The sequence below is a fragment of the Podarcis liolepis genome (genome assembly GCF_965112155.1).
Source record: "Podarcis liolepis genome assembly, chromosome: 9".
In the NCBI taxonomy this organism is placed as follows: Eukaryota; Metazoa; Chordata; class Lepidosauria; order Squamata; family Lacertidae; genus Podarcis; species Podarcis liolepis.
This window is the reverse complement of record NC_139564.1, coordinates 5,141,660-5,154,437: the sequence shown is the minus strand read 5'-3', so window position 1 is coordinate 5,154,437 and position 12,778 is coordinate 5,141,660. Positions and strand designations below refer to the sequence as shown.

Sequence of the window (12,778 nt, the reverse complement as noted above, 5' to 3'; positions counted from 1 at the left end):
AGCTTGCTAGTAGGCACCTGTGTTTCTCCCCTCCTCGAGGCTGTAGATGCCCACAAGTTGAGACGGAGCTTACTGTCAGAGCTGCTTGAAGATCCTAGCTCACAGAGGATCACGCTAGCCAGCGGTCATTAAGTAAAAGTCTTTATTGAATTACAGTTTCCATTCTCACGCTGCTGCGCGCAACTCTACGCCTAGTAGCTAGGTCGGCGAAGCTCCGTCTGAGTCTCCGCCCTGTGTGCACCAACTTAATATCCTAGCCTTGCTCCACCTTTTCCTCCTGACTGTCCTCCTCTGGGTCCCTCTACCCCCCGGGGCTTCTTCCTTCCGGGATTCTTCTGACGCTGACCCAGACCCTCCTGCCTCCTTGCGCCGGGCTTTAGGACCTGGCTCTCTTTCGGGGCTGCTTACTGCGCCGCCTTCCTCTGCATTTGAACTTGGCGCGCGCGCCCAACCTTCCACTTTCCTCTCAACCGTTTCTTCGCTCCCCGATGGAGGTGTGGCCATCCCCGACTCATGTCCTCCCTCCTGTGGAGGTGTGGCCACTCCTGACTCATGCCCTCCCTCCTGTGGTGAGCTGCCAGCGCTTCCCCCCTGGCTCCCTTCCTCTTCCCTGCTTCCTGGCGGTGACGCTGGTCCCGATTTCCAGCTGCTCCCCCCTGAGTCCTCTCTGGCTCTGTCTTCCTGGGGTGCCCCCCTAGACTCTCCCCTTGCCCTCGCCACTGGTGCTCCTTTCTGTGAATCCTCTGATTCACTGGAAAGACTAGGAGATCTCGGGTCGTCGCCGTCACTCATCTTTTCTTCTGCCTCCTCCCCTTCGCTCTCTGTTTCCTCCCTTGCCCGTGCTTCTGCTCCTAAACCCCTGACACCTATGAACGGGCATTAGTTCTGTTGTCTACATTCAGCACCCATGTTCAGAGGCGTTGCACCATTATGTAAGCTTTCATGGGGCGCAACCGTGAGAAGAGGCTGTGTCCTCTGAAGCAGGGCACAAAGGCAGCTGGATGGCGACCAAGGTGAGAAGCGAGACGCTGGACTAGAGACGCCTTTGGTCTGATGCAGAACCCCTTGCTCTTAAGTTCTTATGAGTTTCGTAGTGAAGCAGTGATTTGAATCCAGGTATCTCCACCCCAAATCCAGTGCTCTATCCATGACGATTCATGGATTAATTCCAGTACGAAATGGGATAAATGCAGTATATTCAGCAAAAGAAGGAAAACGAGCCTCGAATTTATTTCTGCTTCAAGAAGTGCAATGGGAGCCAGTCATAGAATGGAAGAATTTCCTTAGGAGCCCAGTTTAAGACAGCTTGGCGTGGGAGGCAATTCATGTGGCACACTATATAAAAATGGGGGTGTTCCATCGGTGGATGGATGATGCTGCAGTTACTGAGCTTGGACTGGAAATTGAGAGAAGGACTTAAACAAACAGTGATTATTAATCTTCACACTGTCCTTCCTCCTTAAGGAAATCAGGGTGATGCACATTAAGCGTAAGCAAAACTAAACGTGCCAAAAAATTGAGTATTCATCATACGATACTTAAAAGGCAACTAAAAACAAAATACGGCCAACTAGACTAAGCACCTTTGAAACTCCTGTGCAAATAAGGTTTTACCTCGTGCTGAAATGATTAGAATGCTTGCGCCAGCCGTGCGCTTGTAGGGAGGGCATTCTAAAGGGCTCTCTCTTCCTTGTTGATATACAACAAATCTCACCTGGCAGAGGTGCACAGAAGCTCATCTGAAGATCTTAGGATATGGGCAGCCCTTCAGGTATTGGAGGGTTTTAAAGACAAATTGCCTTGGAAGCCATCCGGCCGCCGTGTAAGTCCTTTAGAGTCAGTGTAATGTGAGTCCATCTGGCCGTGCCAATTAAAATTCTGGCAGCCACATCCTGTATGAATTGGAAGCGACTGCGTTGTCTCGGAGGGCAACCCCATGTAGAACGCATTGCAGTGATCCAGTTGGGAGGTTACCAGACAACGGGTCACGGTGGCAAGACGATTGCTGTCCAGGAACAGCCACAGCTGGCAAAACAGCTGAAAGTAATGGGTAGCACTCTGTGCTGCTAAGGCCTTCTGTGACAATGCTGGAGCCAGGAGTTGCCCCCAGACGGCATACCAGGGGGAGTGCAATCTCATATAGAACAGATTGTGCAGCTAATTCTTGGACACAGGAGCTACTTATCTGCCGTGCCTGTGTTGTCATAACTGAGCCTCAGTTTCTTGGCCTGCGTCCAGCCCATTTCTGAATCCAGGCACCAGTTCAGCCCTCGCACAGCCTCACCTAACTCAGAGGACAGGAGAACTGAGCTGAGTGTCGCCCGCATCCGAATGACACCTCCCTCCAGGCCTCCTGATCTTGCATAGTGGCCTTGTATGCTAAAGCTGTGGGGTTGAGGAACAGATTCCCTGGGTCTGTCATAAGCTTGCCATGTGATTTGCGGTGCCTCAGTTGTTAGCCCATTGGGGCCAGGGAGGGATGTTATTCTCCCATATGATTTTCTTTTCTCTTGTCTGCTTTCCACACATCCCCTTCACCCCCCACCACCCTGGCATTTGAGACTTCCACACTTAGGGACAGAATATGGGAGGGACGGGATCATTTTTCATGCCATTAGGTGAACTTCTAATATGCAGAAGAATGTCTGAGATTATTTCGTTTCTTCACAGTTTGGAACATTTTCTGTTAAATGCTGATATTAACTGGTGAAAGGTGGGTTTGAGGCTAAAGCTGGGTGGATGCTGGGTCATTTATTAGATTGTTGGAAGCTTTTCTTTTTTTAAAAAAATCATTTTTATTAAGTTTTCCATTTTAACAATCCAATCAAATCACATTAAATATTCCAAATTATACATATACATATCAAATAATCCAAATATTCTGCCGAATTATAAAATTTTTATTGGGACTTCTCATGCTTCAAGTTCAGGGGGGCTCTGATCAGATTGTTGGTAGCTTTTCACGTGTGCTGGTGAATGGCGGAAATGATTGTATTAGATATAACACACACCTGTTATATGCAGGTGTGTGCAAATTCAAGTTCGTGCTTTTCAAGGAGAGCTGTTTGACGTGCTTATGAGTTTGTTTTCTTGTTGGGTCATTTTTTGTTTAGCAATGAATTCTAATGTGAAATCAACCTTTACCCCCCAGAATAAAATCTACATGTATGGAGGCAAGATAGATGAATCTGGAAACGTGACCAGTGAGCTCTGGGTGTTTCATATTGCAAACCAGTCGTGGGTTCACGTGATCCCAAAGACCAAGGAGCAATACGCTGTCGTTGGCCACTCAGCCCACATTGTCACGCGGGATGACGGCTCTGTTGTGATGCTGGTCATCTTTGGGCATTGCCCTCTTTATGGATACATCAGCAACGTGCAGGAATACAACCTAGGTGGGTATTGCTTTGTCAGTGACTCTTAACCTATCATTCGTAAAGAACCAAAGAGGAACATCTTGCATAAGACTAATGGACAAATTTCCTTCTTCCACCTGTCCCCTTTTAATAATTCCAATTATACCGTCAGTTTCAACCCTGGGTTGTATCAAAGGACATCTGTGCATGAGCAGAAAAGCATTTTACTTGTGCCATGGGATGTTCCCTTCCTTTCCATTTCCCCTGTGGCTTCTGCTTACCCCCCCAACATCTCCATGGGGAGCTCTCTGGAGCAGATTTTTGGGGGGCTGGGGTGGGGGTAGAACAAGGGGGTTGCAGTGGGAAGAAAGGGGAAGCTCCATTCAATGCTCCATGTTTGCCCTGTTTATTTTTTTATCGTATTGCGTTTGCTTGGTCACCATTCTGTGTGTGTATGTTGTCATCTCCTCCTGCAGAGAACTAGGTAACACTATTTTGTCTTTTTCAAATACCCACAAATTTTCACGGTTTCTACCTTACCTTGTGCTCATTTCCTCCATCACTTCCCTCTTCCTTCCCAGATCCTTGATGCTCATGTGCCTTTTCAAGTTCTCTTCCCTTCTCCCCACCCCCCAGCCACCCCCCGGGCAATCTCAGCCTTGTTGATCTGATGTCGATTGTAAATCCTTCTGAGTTGGGTATTTGTAGCTTGTGATGGGGTAGTGGTCCTGCTCTCATTTTTAAATCAAATTCCTGACAATTCATATCCCCTGGCGTTGGGTTAGGTAGCAATTTTAAATTATGTACGCAGCCTATATCTTTGTAATGTATAAATTAAAGTTCAGTTTCAGCTTGCCAGTATGTAAGCCAGCTTGAATTGCTTTTCTTATTTGTTTCTGGGAAACATCCATGGCCAGACCCTGAAGGATTCCACAGCCAGTGAACGTCTGCTGAAAGTAGCTGTGAACCGGAGGGGCTTTCTTATTTGATAATAGGGAGGATTTCTGTAAAGAGGATGATCCCTGCTGTTAGTAGTGATTGAGCTGGAACATATGACACCTGCCGATTAAGCAGGGCACATTCATATCTGTCTTTCATTCTCTCTCAGCCACAAATACATGGAACATTCTGCAAACAACGGGAGCCTTAGTTCAAGGAGGCTATGGCCACAGCAGTGTGTATGATCCAAACACCAAGTCCATCTACGCTCACGGAGGTTACAAGGCGTTCAGTGCCAACAAATACAGACTAACAGACGATTTATACCAGTATGAAGTCAATAAGGGCAGGTGGTAGGTATATTTCAAATCTATTTTCACTTTGAAATTTGCAGCCTTCTGCAGCCACCTAATGAGTCCCAACACTCTAGTTGATACTGGATTCTACTGTAAGTCGATCTTAAAAACTTGAAATGTTGGGGAGATGTTTCTGTAGTACAGGGTCAGCCAACAGGTTGCCCTCCAAAGCTACAATTCCCATCATTTCCGTCCACTAGCCATTGCATCTGGTGCTGATGGGAATGGTAGTTGCAAATAACCTGGAGGACACCGTGTTGCCTACCCCTGCAGAAATAATAATAATAATAAGAGTTTGGATTTGATATCCCACTTTATCACTACTCTAAGGAGTCTCAAAGCGGCTCACATTCTCCTTTCCCTTCCTCCCCCACAACAAACACTCTGTGAGGTGAGTGGGGCTGAGAGACTTCAAAGAAGTGTGACTGGCCCAAGGTCACCCAGCAGCTGCATGTGGAGGAGCGGGGAAGCGAACCCAGTTCACCAGATTACGAGTCTACCGCTCTTAACCACACTGGCTCCCAGCAAAAAAACTGAATCTATTTTGACCATTTAGCAGTCTTTTTGGATGTTTGAAAGAGCCCTTGCTCTACCCCCTGTGAGACCATGTGGAGAGGGCCATAGCTCAGTGGTAGAGCATCTTGCCTTGCATGCAGACGCTCCCCGGTTCAATCCCTGGTAGAGCTGATAGAGATTCCCTGTCTGTAAGCCTGTAAACCAGGGGTCGGCGATTTTTTTTAGCTGCGGACCGATCCACTGTCCCTTAGACCTTGCGGTGGGCCGGAGAAACGGCACCGGGGGTAGGAGCTGGAAGAAAAGGCAAGGGGGGGGGGAAATAGTCCTCCTCCCCACCCTCAGCCCCAGCCACTGCTCTTACCTTCCCAGTGGCTGCCACCACCACCGCCGCTGCCGCCACTGCTTCTCGTGGGTAGGCAGAGCGAGCTTGTCCACGCTCCTCTCTGGCCCACAGGAGTACCAGGACGGGGGCAGCAATGGCGGAGGGAAGATGAGCGGCGCGAAAGGGCTGGCTCCGGAGAGGGGCTGCTTAAAATGGCGCTCATCCGGCTCAGCCCAGCCCCCTTCCTCCTCTAGGCAGGGCGGGGAGAAGGCAAGAGGAGGGAGGGAGGAGGCGCCGCTGTGGTGTGTGTGAGGGAGAGGGGGGGAAATGGAATGGCACAGGGGAAAAAATGGCACAGCCCGAATGAACAGAATCCCCACGCCGATCCACAGAAAGTCCGCGGGCCGGATCCTGAAGGCAATTGGGCCTGATCCAGCCCACAGGCCGTAGTTTGCCGACCCCTGCTGTAAACAGTCAGTGTAAACCGTCCTGAGCTAAACGGACCCACGCTTTGACTCTGTACATGGCAGCTTTCTACGTGGAAGCAGTGATGAATATGTCAACCATATCTTGAATAAATGTCACATACTTGGAGGACCACCGCACACAGTGGCTAGGAAGGGCTTTGGAGATTGATTGAGTTAATTAAGATATTTGGCTGAAGGCAAAGGGAGGACTATGGGAAATGCATATTTTATAGTCTTTGTTTTAACTAGCAGACCACGTTTAAGTGAGTCGATAGGTTCTCTTTAAATTATGCAAGGGTTGTGCAGTTAAATTGGCAACACCAAGGGACATAGGCTTATTTTTATTTAGACAGATCCCCGCTCCCTGCTCATTTGTAGGAAAAGGTAAAATTTTCCTACAAATCAGGGTCCAACTAGCCACAGACCCTTGAAAAGCAGATTCCTTAAGGGGATGGGGGCGAGAGAAGGCTGAATTCTGCCCCTGCTTGTCTGCCCACTTTCCTCAAAACATATTCCCCCAGCTGACCTACTCCTGATGGGAACTGCTCTTAGTTTCGGAGCCCTAGCTGGAGGGAAAAAACATTGGGATGCCGTTTCAGTGGGGAAATCATGAGGGGGGAAACTGTTTAGCAGCCCCCACCTTACCCACACAGGGACTTGGTGAGGATCTGATTATGAAAAGTGGATCTGCCATCATGATGTCTAATTTGCTCTGACACCAGTCTCTGTGCAAATTATGCACTTAGAAGTAGATTTTGCCAGAAAGTCAACAGTACAGGGCAAGTTTCTCACTCTGTCATTCCGTGCCTTCCCCCCACCCAAGGGTCTCTATAACTTATTAATGCCGAGAATCTTGGACCAACACATTCTCTTTCCTATTCAAGAGAAGAGGTCTGAAGGAAGCACATAGTTGATGAGCTCGCAGATGCTTTCTCCTTTCTCTCCCTATGGCAAAAAAGAGCATCTTTTATTAGCAAGAGCCTGGGCAAGCAGTGGGTCAGTGGGGGGCTGTATGCTGGCTGCGTGTGATGGCGATTTTACTTATTTTATTGCTTGTATTTTTATTCCTGATTTTGGTTTTTCTACATTGTGTTGCATTTACGCATTTGTTATCAGTATTTGAAAATGTGGTTTGTTCCCCATGTACCTTTTGGGTTTGCTGTTTGAATTTTTGTCGCAAGCAGGGGCTGCCAACCTTTATGGATCGGTGGGGACATTTTGAATTGTGGGAGAGTGCTGGGAAGCGCCAGCAATAAAATAGCTACTATTTTGAAGGGGGGAGGGCATGGCATAACACAGAAAGACTGCCGTGTGGTGTGTGGTACAACCAAAATTAGAAATGAGAGCTCAGAGTCTTGGGCGTCTGCCCAGAGGCACCAGAAAAAACCTTTATAGGTGCTATGGCACTCAGAGGGTTCTCAACCTCTGTGTTTGGCCTTGATGCCTTGGACCCTGGATCTTTTCTGTGCTGCCTCTGAAATAATTGCACTCCATTCCCGTGGCTTGTTTTCAGCCACAGCTGCCTCCGCTCTTCTTTTAGAAGACACTTGGAGCTTTTAGGGTGTGGCAGCCTTTGAAATCCCATTTCTTGTTATATGTCCACAGGACAATTCTCAGAGACAGCAAGTTCTCCCGATACCTGCATTCTGCTGTGATCATTAGTGGGACCATGCTGGTGTTTGGAGGAAACACCCACAATGACACTTCCATGAGCCATGGCGCCAAGTGCTTTTCTTCAGATTTCATGGCCTATGATCTAGGTAAGTCTCATTTAGCAGTTCAAGTAAGCAGACAAAAACCCCTGTTATTCGTGAAAGCTGATCTGTCAACATTCAAGATAGCATGCTTTTTTTAAAAAAACACACCAATTGACACCATTAGATCCTTTTGGATTACACGATTGCAGTTAACGCTGAAGGGTCATTGCCTGCCCCCTCTGGCTCACTCACTGTAGGGGGGACAGTGGTGCTCAGCCTCTGAGCTTTGACTCACAAAGCTTGAGTTGGGTATTTATACTAACTTAGGTATTTATACTGCAAACAGGTACCCCAGGGAAGCCTCCAGCAGAGTTCCCTGTGGCGCAGCTGTGCCAAAGTTCTGCACGTGGCTCTGTCCCCGGAATATCTCGGGGCAAAATGGAGGCAGGGCTGCCTGAAAATGGTAGCAGACGGTTCTGGTTTTCATGATCTCAAGTTCCCCATGCAGATGGCAGCCAGCGCTGCTGTGATAAGCCGTGTGTGCAACGTCAAGTCGCCACCGGGCTCCTGCCATGGGGAAATTTCTCTTTGCTCCAAACTTTGCTTTTGCAGCAGCTTGTAGCTGGGGGTGGGGTGGGGGGAGAAATAGAATATGCTGTAAACAACACAGTTAAGATGAACTGTGCCCAGGTTTTTGCTGCTTTGGAATGTGAGCAGCCCTCAGTCTGTTGCAAGGGGAGTGCGCATTATTTATCTGTCCTGCTGATAACGTGTGCATTTCAAATGTTGTTCCATAATCCCAGGAATAGGATGCATGGCTAGAGACAGCACAGTTGTGGGTGATGCTGGATTGTCCAGCACACAAGGGGTCGAAGTGGTCATGTGGAGGAGCAGGCCAAGCTCTTGTTTCAAAGGCCATGCACATCTGTGGCTGCTTGAATGTGCCTTGCTGGGAGACACTCCCATGTGTCAGGGACCCAATTTGATTAAGCAGCCGAACTTGGAAAAGCCAGGAGAGGGCAGCATTTAACAAAACTATAACATGGATGCTGTTTTTCTTTAGGCAAGATGGGGATCAGTTTACACACTGAAGAATAAAATCTAGATCATCCCTTAATACCCTATTTAAGTTTTTATGGAAGCCTCACCATAATTCCTGGATTTCTGGAATGATTCGTTTTTGCCCACATGTTGTAGCGCAGCAATATATTTTTCTTTTCTGTGCAATAACTTAACGTCCATCTTCTTGCTTTACGCCCTCCCTCCCGCATCTTCCATAGCTCTCTGAAGCTATCAAAAGCCCTTCACGATAATGCCATTGCTGTGTCTCCCTCTTCTCTTGGCATGCACTGAAATCCTGGCAACCGTTTCCCTGTGTACGGGCTTAGGTTTTACGAGAACACAAACCTCTTTCACAGTGCATGTGTGCGTGTGCACACAAACTGATACATTCTTGTGGATCTGAGGTGGAATTCAAAAGTTGGCTTAGTTCAAAGTCAGCAGGGCAATAATTCTTGGTAATCTCAAAACCATTAGCTTTTTCTCTACTTGGTTCCCAGTGAAAGAGGGAGAAGGCAGCAGAGTCGAAGCACTTCAAGTGCTCCTCCTAATCTACAAAAATATGTTCCTTGGCTTCGCAGCTCTCAGCCTCCTGGATCAAAAATACCATTGAACTTTCTGGCTCGCTTTCCCTTAGATCTGCCTTGAAAAACTGGAACGGCACATGTGCCCATTAAACAGATCAGCGAAAAAATCAAATGCTCTCGCACCGAACTTTTTTTTGGAAAGCGAGAGAGAATAAATCAGTGAAACCTCTGCTGGCAATTAAAGCATCCCGCAGGGCGAGGGGCCATTAGTCCAAACTGTATTAGGGTTCCATCCCTGAATGCCAAAGCCTCATCCTGAACGATTCAAAGTTGCCAGAGCTCTAATGATTTCAGCTAATGTAGCATGCGTTGTCCCATTTGCTGGTGCCTTCTTTTCACGCACTGCAATACATTCTGGTGCAGTACTGACTACAGGGAAGTTTTAAGTCTGGATAACCAGTAATGTGGGGGTGTAAAGGGGAAGAAATAGGATCGGTTGCTGCCCCGATGGGAGGGGTAGGCGTAGGCTGAGGAGGATGGAGGCTTGGAAGTAGCAGGGCAGGACAGCCAGGAAGTGGACAACAGATAATCTGTTAGGGCGAGGCACCTGGTTGTGGTTCATTTGTATTATGAGAAGCAACTGGCTGGGTTGGAAAATGTGGGTTGCATACAATGCTCCTCCTCATGTGTAGCTCTAGTGGTGCAACAGGAATTCCATTTCCTCTCTTCCTGCTGTGTGCCTCCTGAACCTGCTAGATGGGACAGGAGAGGAAGGGGAAGAGGAAGAAGGAGCTCTGTTGCACCCACAGAAGCCTGTTGTGCCGTTGGAGTTGAAGCATTAACAAAGGCCATATGTTGTTTTAGCCAAGGCATCAATGCCTGTCTCTTGAGATCCAGCTTTCCTCCCTCTTCCCCCCCATTGGCCAGCCATCTGCCTTTGGTACGCATGGTAATATAGATAGCGAAGCCTCTGGTGGTAGAACTTTTGAAAATTCTCCTTATTGCAAACTTTTGTGCTTCCACCTCTCCTGGAAGTAGTGCGTGTGAAACAGTTTGTGTGTGTGTAAGTAAAGAGGAGCAATCGCCAGAACCACTTAAAAGCCTTCTTGAGTTGTGGGTGGGTGAGTATCTCTCCTGGTCACACCCTGACTCATTACCTTAGAGCTGACCTGGGTAGATACATTTTAAGATTAGACCACATACCCTGGTCCTCTCATGGCAGCTGCCTCAGACCTTGATGGTTTTTTTGTGTTTTTTAAGATTCAGTACAGTGGTACCTCAGGGATGCGGGTGGCGCTGTGGGTTAAACCACAGAGCCTAGGACTTGCCAATCAGAAGGTCGGCAGTTCGAATCCCCGCGATGGGGTGAGCTCCCATTGCTCAGTCCCAGCTCCTGCCAACCTAGCAGTTCAAAAGCACGTCAAAGTGCAAGTAGATAAATAGGTACCGCTCCGGTGGGAAGGTAAACAGCGGTTCTGTGCGCTGTTCTGGTCAGCCAGAAGTGGCTTAGTCATGCTGGCCACATGACCCGGAAGCTGTCTGTGGACAAATGCCAGCTTCCTCGGCCTATAGAGCGAGATGAGCGTCGCAACCCCAGAGTCGGCCATGACTGGACCTAATGGTCAGAGGTCCCTTTACCTTTACCTTTACCTTTACAGTAGTACCTCAGATTAAGAACTTAATTTGTTCTGGAGGTCTGTTCTTAACCTGAAACTGTTCTTAACCTGAAGTACCACTTTAGCTAATGGGGCCTCCCACTGCCGCCACGCCACTGCAGCACAATTTCTGTTCTCATCCTGAAGCAAAGTTCTTAACCCAAGGTACTATTTCTGAGTTAGCGGAGTCTGTAACTTGCAGCGTCTGTAACCCGAGGTACCACTCTATTTTGAACAGTTTGAACCTCCCTCTCCTTCCACATTTTCCTGCATTATTCCTCATTATCACAGACAATTTCTTGATTTCTGCAAAGGATTTAAACGGCTGGACGTTTGTGGCTGGTGCAATGTTGCTTTTGACCCCAAAGATTTTGAACCACTGGAAGGGAAAGACATGATATTCTAGACAGGAAGCCCTTTGAGGCATTAGCCTAAAGATAGCATGTTTGCTAAACCTTATGGGCTGGTGCCCCTTTCTTTCTTTTTTTTGGTTCAAGTACTTTACTTTTTGTAGTTTTGTCCAAGGTAAGTGTGTATTTGTGTGGGAATAATCTAAGCAGATGTGAAAGGGGGTATTAGGACAGCTTGGAGAGAGGAAGGAAGAGGTGGTTTGATTTGCTCTGCTCTCCTCCTTGCCTTAAAGCCATGGCAAGCAGAAAGTATTCTAAATGGATTTGAGCCCACTCACCCAATAACCAGTGAAAGAACAGGGACCCCTCTTAGCTACTTGTGACATTCATTTGTGTGTGTGGTGGGGGAGTAATTTATCTAGTTGCAAAAGATAATCAGACCCCCCTGGGGATTTAATAATACCGTCCAGCCCTAAAACACCTTTTGCACAGGTTAGACTTTCTTCTTCCGGCCATACAGAGCAGGTACTTGGTTGCAGACAACACAAGGTTGGTTCTGCCATACCAGTTAATGAGGCAAGTGGTGAAAATAATGGCAGCTACATATACCCTCATCTTGTTTGGGGTCTCCTTAAGAAATTGCACCAGGGATTGGGCTGGATGTGTCTCCTGAAACGCTTTAGCACTTATCTGCTCTTTGGAATAGCTAATGAACGTCCCGTGTTGTCATTTGAATTGCTTTTGGAATAACGCAAAAAAAGCCATTCCACCTAAAATGCCAGCTAATGTACCAGAAGGAACTGCTCTGAAATGAGGCTTGCTTAATTCCAGCTTGCGATTGTTGGTCCGTGCTGCCTCAACCTGACCTCCCTCACGACGTCAACAGATTTGGACACTCTGCTGTGCTGAGCAACAAGTAAGAGGGCAAAATGGCTTGGGTCCTTGTGGGTGTGGGGAGAAAGGGGAGCCAGGGTCTCGGCCTGCACTCCTGTTCCCGACCACGCCAGGTCATGGCTGAAGGCGCTCCTGCTTGCACGACCAGGACCTCTGAACTTGCATCAGCTGCTTGTGATGGCTGCACAGTGCTGCCACTCGTGCCCAAACCGTTAGCCCTATTCTGTTGTTCCTCCTATGAAGGGGCATCGCAAGCACAGAGGGGCTGTGGGGCTCTGACTTTTGCCCTTCCCCTCTTGTTCAGGATAAACGTCTGCTGTGGGGAGCCTGGAGGAGCGCAGCAGGCTCCTTGATTCAAGTGTTTGTCCGCAACAGGTGGGAGGGCAGAGGGAGCCATGTGGCAGCAAGGATGGAGCCCGTGTACTTGCGTGCTCCCTCCTTTACCTTTTAATTTTTTTATAAATTTTATTAGTATTTTCCACACAACACAAAAAAATTAAAAAATAACAACACACAAAAACCAACATTCAAAAAAACAAAACAAATCCATATCTCACAAGTTAATAATATAAACACTAAAAAGAAAAACAAACATCGACTTCCACCAATCCCACAGCACCTCCTTTATCTCTCCTTGTGT

The 12,778-nt window shown here is 47.8% G+C and overlaps 1 protein-coding gene across 6 annotated transcripts in view; it reads left to right on the top strand.

Moving 5' to 3' along the window:
• The window catches only part of ATRN (attractin), a 174,254-nt gene that overhangs the window by 71,567 nt on the left and 89,909 nt on the right, over positions 1–12,778 (top strand). For all 6 annotated transcript variants that reach the window (XM_083520445.1, XM_083520443.1, XM_083520441.1 and 3 more), the window contains 4 exons: positions 3,152–3,395; positions 4,465–4,648; positions 7,562–7,716; positions 12,076–12,160. In XM_083520445.1, coding sequence (XP_083376571.1) covers positions 3,152–3,395; positions 4,465–4,648; positions 7,562–7,716; positions 12,076–12,160 — 668 coding nt within the window. The remainder of the gene's footprint in view (positions 1–3,151; positions 3,396–4,464; positions 4,649–7,561; positions 7,717–12,075; positions 12,161–12,778) is intronic.